The sequence below is a fragment of the Neurospora tetraspora genome (assembly GCF_033439725.1).
Source record: "Neurospora tetraspora strain CBS 560.94 chromosome Unknown B0H65scaffold_6, whole genome shotgun sequence".
Lineage (NCBI taxonomy): Eukaryota > Fungi > Ascomycota > Sordariomycetes > Sordariales > Sordariaceae > Neurospora > Neurospora tetraspora.
In genome coordinates, this window is record NW_026944388.1 from 472,991 (window position 1) to 481,019 (window position 8,029).

Sequence of the window (8,029 nt, forward strand, 5' to 3'; positions counted from 1 at the left end):
CTAATGGCCATGGCTCATCCCTTTGAGGAACCAACTCGTCCAAGACGTGGCTTATAGAAGCCGAGCCATACTTAATCCCCATGTAGGCACAAAAAAAACAGCTTGACAATGTTGTCCTATCTTCCAATCCGTTATTCAACATTTTATCTATCCACAGCCTACTCCCACCACTTATTTTTGGTATCATAACATCCCCCTTTCCCCCTCCACTTTGTTTCCTCCCCTCCCAATCCTCAACAAAACAACTTTACATAGCCCTCAACTTCTCCTTCCCCCTCTTCCTCTTCCCGCCCACCTCCTTCTGCTCCTCAATCTCCAACAACGCCTCCCTCTTCTTCTCGCCCACCACCTTGAGCGCCTCCCTGACCACTCTCGTCTCCAAGTTGACGCCATCCTCCGTCCACGCCTCCATCTGCCGTCCAACCCTCTGCTCAATCGCCAGCACCAGATCGACATCCCTCTGCCCCACAAACGTCACCGCATCACCCTTGCGGCCCGCACGCGCCGTACGACCGACACGATGAATGTAGTCGTCCGGATCGCGGGGGATGTCATAGTTCACAACGATTTTCACCTCGGGGATATCGAGACCTCTGGCCGCGACGTCGGTCGCCACCAGAATGCGCGCGGCCGAGGCGCGGAACCGACCGAGGTTGTCGATTCTCTGGCTCTGGGGGAGCTTCGAGTGCAGAGACGTAACGCGGTGGTCGAGCAAACGCAACAAGTGGTGCAAAAAGTCGGCCGTGCTCGTGCGGTTGCAGAAGATGATCACGCTCTTGTCGACGTTTTGGGGTGTCAAAAGGAACATGTGCAGATAGTGCTCGCGGTGGGTCACGGGCACCTGGAGGTGCATCTGTCGCAGGGTGGCGGGGATGGCGAGCCGCTGGGTGTCGACCTCGCACACGAAGACGGGGGCGCGGCCGGGGATGGGCGGGCGCTCGGAGAGGGCCTTGACTTCGGGCGTCATGGTGGCGGTGAAGAGCAGCGTTTGGCGCTCGGAGGGCGGGGGGAGGACGGAGAAGCATTCTTCGACGTCCGGGAGCATGGAGCCGTGGCCGCTGTTTGCGAGCAAGCGGTCGGCTTCGTCGAGCACGATGAACTTGACTCGGCGCAGGCCGCAGATGGTGTCCTCGCCTGAGGTGCGGATGTGGTCGGCGAGACGGCCGGGGGTGGCGATGACGAGGTGCGGGCGGTTGGCGAGGTCGATGGCTTGTTTGCGCATGTCGGAGCCGCCGGTGATGAGGACGGCTTTGAGAACGTGGGGTTGCGAGAGGGCGATGACTTGTTCCATGATTTGGAGGGCGAGTTCGCTGCGGCATGTGGTTAGTCTCTACCTATTGTTTACTTACGAGGTTTCAGGGGTGAGTTGAGGATTTCAACGGAAGCTTACCGAGTTGGTGTGAGGATGAGACCAAAGATGGCAGATGGGTTGGCAGCCCATTGCTGGAGAACGGGAACGGCAAACGCTACCGTCTTACCCGAACCTGTCCTACTGCCACCGATGCAGTCCCTGCCCTTGAGAATCTCGGGTATACAACCCTTTTGAATGCCGGTTGGCCGCTTGATGGCCATGTTGGCGAGAGACTGGACCAGCCATGGGCGGACATTGAGTGCGTCGAAGGTGGTGTTGGCGTCGATAGGAACAGAAACTGTGCTGGCAGGCTCTGGTACTGGGAGGGCAGGTGCTGTCTCTTCGGTCTTCTCTGTCTTGGGTGCCTCGGGTTGCTTTTTCTTGATGCGGGATGGGACGTTGTTGAAGACAGGCTTGACGGGCGCGACGGGTGTGTCATCCTCTTCCTCATCTTCAAGCTGAGTAACAATGTCGTCGATGGTGGGTGAGGTACGACGTCGTTTCCTGGGGGCGGAGCTGTCTAGCGAGTCGGAATCTGAGTCTGAGCCTGACGTGGCGCTCTGGTTCTCCTCGTCGTCATCTTCGTCTGAAACGTCCTCCTCTGAATCGTGTTCATCCTCGTCCTCGTCTTCCTCCTCTTCATCTGAGCCAGCCAGCTCATCCTCCACATCTAGCTCAGACCCAAAGTCGGACTCATCCTCAGAGTGGTCGGATTGTTCATCAACCTCCTCAGTGACGGCGGGCGCCTTGTTGACCCTGGATTTAGGAATGACATTGGCATTGGCCTTTTTGGCCTTTGCGGCTGTGGCGGACGGCATTGCTGGTTTGTTACTTTTCTTTTCGGATTTGAATGACTGATTCTAGAACAAGTTGTTTATGCAGAGCCGTTGTTGAAGATTCCGTCAATTTCGGTTTCGCTACAGGACCGTGAAGGGCGCGTCTGGCAGATTCGATGGTGTTGTGAAGTTGATTATCAGTCGATAAACTGATAACGACTGCAATCGCCATCAAAATTCAAAATTTTTGGTTCAGCAAGGTTCTTGGGAGTGACCGAAACGGGAAAGCGTGCTGTAATGTCACGTTCAGCTCCATTACGTAAGCATGGCATTCAGACTTATGCTTCAAACAACGACAGACCCGGAACCCTCACCCCGCCATCCTCCATTTCCCATGTTTATGGTCTACGCAGAACGACTCCGGGAGGGCTGAATACACTGGGTATCGTGAGAGCATTCCCATTTCCTTCGAGTTTCTCTCTTGCCCGACGTCCTTCCATTCACGAACTTCCAGATCGCCAAGACCCGACGCCTGCACACGGACCGCAAGCAGGCCTGGGCCCGGGGTAGCATCAAGACCCACCAAGGTGCCTTGAAACGCATGCCGAAGCGCCGGCGAACCGCCAACGTCGCATAGCAAGCGTGAGCCACCAAACCATGGGCGCTTAAGTTTTGGACTGTGTTTTGGTTTCCACATTCCATCTCATGGAATACGAAGAAGCCGTTGCTTTGATCTTCATAGTGCGACTTCTGGGCGCTTGGAAGAATGCAAAGGATAGGAGAGTTCTATCAGGGATTCTGTCAGAAAGCATGCCGAGCTCGTGGTGGTGTTATGCTGATTGCACTGTTTCCGAATAACGTCTACTTCCCCCATCCTGTGGCATCATCAGTGCCACTCAAGAACAGTGGTTGACGATAATCCCAAGGCTGCGGATCCCTATGGCCGCCGCTAAACGGGCCAAGTCTGGAGTGGAACCCACGGTAGGGCACGCGAGCTTGCCCCGGCGATGCATGGGCTATCGGCCCTTACCCAAGGCTTGCTTGCCTTGCCATCTGACGGTGATGGTCCTCAGTCAGCACTCGGGCATTTCAATAAACAATGTTGTGGTACAGTACTTTACCGGAACAGTGGCTTACCGATTTGGCCCCCAACTACCCCCATTGAGCAAGCAGGCAAACATGCCCGAGCAAGGTGTCAGCATAACAATGTCTAGCAGTCAAGGAGGCAGAAGTGTTTTGTTTACATGGTATGGTCATGCCCCGAGTGGTAGATGAGTTCTATTAGCTATGCTTTCCGCTCATCTCGATTCGCATATGCTGAGGTCCTTCATTGTCATTCATAACTTCTCACCTGCCTCTGCATAGTAAACGAATGTGTTGATCAAAGCAAGCATGTTTCATCCACCTGGTTGGTTCCCTAGGATGATGACGTTAATCTCAACGCCTGAGCTGACTATGCCGCAGTTTGGCTGGCCGTCTCTCCTGAAACGCCGCTCACCCACAGTGAACCGAGAGGCACAGTGTCTCTCAACGACGTAGACAGTCCTTTCTGTGCCTCTCTGCTCAAGCACTTTGAGAGAAGAAGAATTGTGCGCCGTGCCCACATGCCGCAGCCCTCGCTGAAGATGCCGATGCCCCCCTGGTGGTGTAAGAACGACAAGGCGAGACTGGTGGAATCGCGGGAGGGTTGAAGCGAAAGACGGGCCTGACTGGCCAGTGGGAGTGTCGATCTGATGCCCTGTGGCGGCTTTCCAATCTGCCAATCAGAGGTTTAGAACGACCGCTGTAAGTCTAGTACCGGTAATTCTCACCCGATTTGATTTCACTCAAATAGGTATAGCACCGGGGATATCTGACCTAGCAAGTGTCAGATGTGACAGTGCAGAATTGATTGATTGAAGAGAGTGTCTGACTTGCCTAGAAGGTATGGGGGGTGCTGGGGTAACCCAGATATGCCCAGAAATCAGGCAATATCAGGTAGCTGGAGCGCTAGCCTCTATAGAGTATGGCTAAAACCACCCTTAAATCTAATACACCCCCTTACTTGCAGACCTTCTAAATAGGGTAAAAGTGAAGCTATTTATAGAATCTCTCTTCTAGTACGTTAATTTCTCTAGCCAAATTATAAATATTCTCTAAAACATCATCTAGAATCTCTTTATCCATCCCTATCTCCTTACAAGCTAGCGCATTCGTTATTCCTATTAATTTCCGGAATTTCTCGTAATCTAATTGTCTTAAAACCTTCGTTAATCTATCGGTTAATATTTTCTTCGTTTTTAAATATCCTACTTCAATCCTTCCTTCTATAATTTCTTATTTTAATTAGTAATAATAGATATCGACGTACTTCAATTTAATTATTAACTTTACTACTTTAATAATTAATATACAAATCGTCTATATATTATTATAACCGATTACGGGTATATTCTTATTGAAGGGAATATTAATCTCCTTATATAAACGTATAATAGTAATAGTTTCTTTAATAGCGTTTAAAATCGATAGTAGCTCTACTTTTATTATTAAAGTAAATACCGTCTTTTATTTAATTGTACCCTAATAAATCAAATTATTAAAGACTTTTATTGTAAACTTATATACACTTTTTCGATTTAAAGAATTATCAGCGTACGATGTATTTAAAGCGATTTTGAACTTTGTAAACGTATTATAATAAAGGGAGAAATTAGGGTAATATTAAAAGTAATGTAAGATTTTATTAATAACTTTACAATATTGAGGACCGGGATTGTAATTGTAGCGAATTAATTGGCTAGCGGCGAAGGTAATATTAGGTTGGGTAATTACAATAACATATATTATAGAGCCAATAATAATTTAATATTCTTAGATTTTATTAAAAGAGGTTACGCTATTGTAAAGTATAAGTTCTTTATTATTTATAAGAATAAAGGCGAAGGTATAGGGATTTTTAATTAATTTAATGATTTTATAAATATATATTTATTAGCATAATTAAATATAGCCTACTTTTCGGTTTCGAATAATTTTAATATTTAAAAATTATTAAAAGTTATTATTATTGAAAGATTTATATTTCTCCTCTAATTCTTTTATAACCCGGGTAATTTTATTGTACTATAATTTATTGAAGGTAAAGATAATATCGTTAATGTAGTAGAAAATTAGGATTTTATTATATTTGAGGATATACGGGTTCTTAAATAACGGTTTAAACCTTAGGCTTTCGAAAGTATTGTTAAATTTTCGTTGCTATAGTAAGGGGGTTCGTCGGAAATTATAGAAGGCTTTAAGGATTTTAAAAATAGTATTTTATTTCTAATCATTAGGAAGTATATATATATAAATCTCTTTATCAAAGTAAGCGTTAATAAAGGCGTTTACTATATTATATTAAATAAGTTCGAAATCGAATTTAGTAGTATATATAATAATTAATTGAAATAAACGATTAATGAACGTAGAAATATATATTTCCTTATTACAATTATATTATTAGTTTTCTTTAATTACGAAGCGAGCCTTTACTTTTAATAACTGGCTAAATTTATTGAATTTATATACGTATATTTATATATAGTCGAGGATTTAAAGACCTTTAATACGGGGAACGTTTTTATTAATTTTAATTTATAATTTCATTTCTTTATAGTTATCGAGATGTATTTCCTCTATTTATTTAAAAAGATTATTTAAATTATAATATTCGAAATCGTAATAAATTTTTAATATTAGAAAGAAATTTTAATATTTAATGGAGTTCAACCTACTACTTTTAGAAATTAAGTGGTTAATTTCTACCTTCGTAATTATTTTACCCTACCGTTGCTTAATTAATTAAATAAATCTCTTAACGTTAAATGTAGCACCTATAATTCGAACGTCGGGAAGGAGATAGGCTTTAATAAATCTATTATAAGGCTGGTAATAAGTATAATTAATAAGATATTTAGCGGGGTAAGGTAATTAAATATAAAATCGATAAATATCTTACTCTAAGCAGTAGGTTCTATTAATTTCGAAATAGTCTCGTTATTATCTTTTTAAAATTTATTATTAAGAATAATAGTAAGAGAAGGGTAAAACTATTATCTTCTATATCTTAAGTTGCGTTAAAAGGTTCGAAAAATCGCGTAGATAATTAAAGAGGTTAATTAATTTAGTTTAATAAATTAATAATCTTATTACCAATTAACCTTAATCCTTCTTTAAAATTATTAAAATTCCCTAAATGAATTAAATTTTTATTAAAGAATATATTATAGGTATAAATAATATAATTAATTTATAAGTTTTAAATTTAATAAATAAAAGAGGTAGCGTAATTAATGAAGAATCTAATCTAAACGTTTAATTAAAGTTTTTTACGCTATTACTCTTTCTTCTATATAATACTTATTATCGTATATACTTTATAACCGTAAATACGTAAATAACTAAAATTAGGCTTATAGGGCTCAGTTTATACCCCCTTATAGTAAATTATGAAGGTATAAAACCACTCGTATAGTAATTTCCAATTATAAAAATACTTAAACGATCGGTTAATAAAGTAGACCGAGGCTGAAACAATTTGAAGCTAGAAATTATAAGGGAATTTAACGCTATTTATCATTATACGCGCCTTTTTCTTAATTATACGCTCTAAACGTTCAATACCGCCATTTTAAATTTAAATATTAAATACTAAAGACTCGAGAATAATAAAGCGTATAACTAACTTATCCCTAACATATTAATTATTAAATTTGTTATTATATTTAATATATTTAATTTTAATTTTATACTAATAATTAATCATACCAATAACCGAAGGAAATCTTTTAATAATAATTTTAATTATTTAATTCGCTATATAAATATTCTAAACGAATCTAATCCATCGATAGGTAATAAATATAACGTATTTAAGGCTACTTCTTCCTACTTTATATTCGAAGAAATTAATAGCGAGACGCTCTCCTGGGCTAAATTCCCTATTGTATAATTTTCATTTAACTTATCGTTTAATTTTTAAAATACTGTATACATCGTATTAATAAATAGCGGGCCCTTTAAATCTAGCGCCTTCAACGTTATGAAAGTATTCGAAAACTTAAAGATTATAATAACTAAATTACTTGTACCAAAATTTAGTGGGCATTTTATATATGCGCTAGCTAATAAAAGAATTAAAGCGATTTCAATAAATAAAGAAAGTAGCGTAGTTGAAGGAAAGGGGTAGGTATTTAAAGACCGTTTAATGATAATAAATTTCTTAAAGAAAATAAAAGAATAAGCTGTTTAACCAACGGAGGTAATTATTAAGGGGTTTATAATTCTAGTAAAATTTTTACTTTCGAAGTAGGCGTGGTAATATAACATTTATAATAAAATTAAAGTAGAAAGTTACTTCTTTCAATTATAGCCTCAAAATTCCCTTCTCTCTTTATACTTCTATATTAATAATCCCAAAACCTTTAATAGGTATTTAAAATTCACTAACCTAAACGCAATCCTTTAAAAACGCTACTCGAAATAAAGAGAAACAATTAATCTCGTTAAAAATATAAATAGAAACCCTAGAATCGAAGATTATAAAATTCTTAAGTAAATAAATATTATTTTTATTATTATTCGTATTAAAAGTACTTTATTTAATAAAAAATACTAAATTATAAATACCGATTTCTTATCTCCTTCAATTTTTCGAAGTAGTAATTTATATAAAGGTAATAAAGTGGTCTATATTTAATTTCTAACCTTCTTAACCTTTTTACTGATTTTAGGATACTTTTTGAAATTTTTATTAATAAATCTTTAAATTGGGCCGCTTAATTTCTATTTAGAATTATCTTTAATTTTAAATATTGAATACTAATAGCGCATTGTTAAATAAGGACCTCGTTCGTAAACTTTATAAAGTAGCGTAGCG

At 39.9% G+C, this 8,029-nt stretch overlaps 1 protein-coding gene across 1 annotated transcript; it reads right to left on the bottom strand.

Moving 5' to 3' along the window:
* Window positions 1–231: 231 nt before the first annotated feature.
* Window positions 232–2,333, bottom strand: B0H65DRAFT_250373 (P-loop containing nucleoside triphosphate hydrolase protein). Its single transcript, XM_062822449.1, has 2 exons — window positions 1,391–2,333; window positions 232–1,310 (listed from the first exon to the last, which is right to left on the bottom strand). Exons 1-2 carry the CDS (start codon window positions 2,167–2,169, stop codon window positions 248–250), a joined length of 1,842 nt encoding a protein of 613 aa, XP_062679073.1. The 5' UTR covers window positions 2,170–2,333; the 3' UTR covers window positions 232–247.
* Between the last annotated feature and the right edge of the window lie 5,696 nt (window positions 2,334–8,029).

Excerpts from the sequence above, each read along its gene's own strand:
- B0H65DRAFT_250373 (XM_062822449.1), bottom strand. The coding sequence starts at position 2,169 with ATGCCGTCCGCCACAGCCGCAAAGGCCAAAAAGGCCAATGCCAATGTC. Across the intron at positions 1,311-1,390 it reads CTCATCCTCACACCAACTCG|CGAACTCGCCCTCCAAATCA; the intron begins GTAAGCTTCCGT and ends CACATGCCGCAG.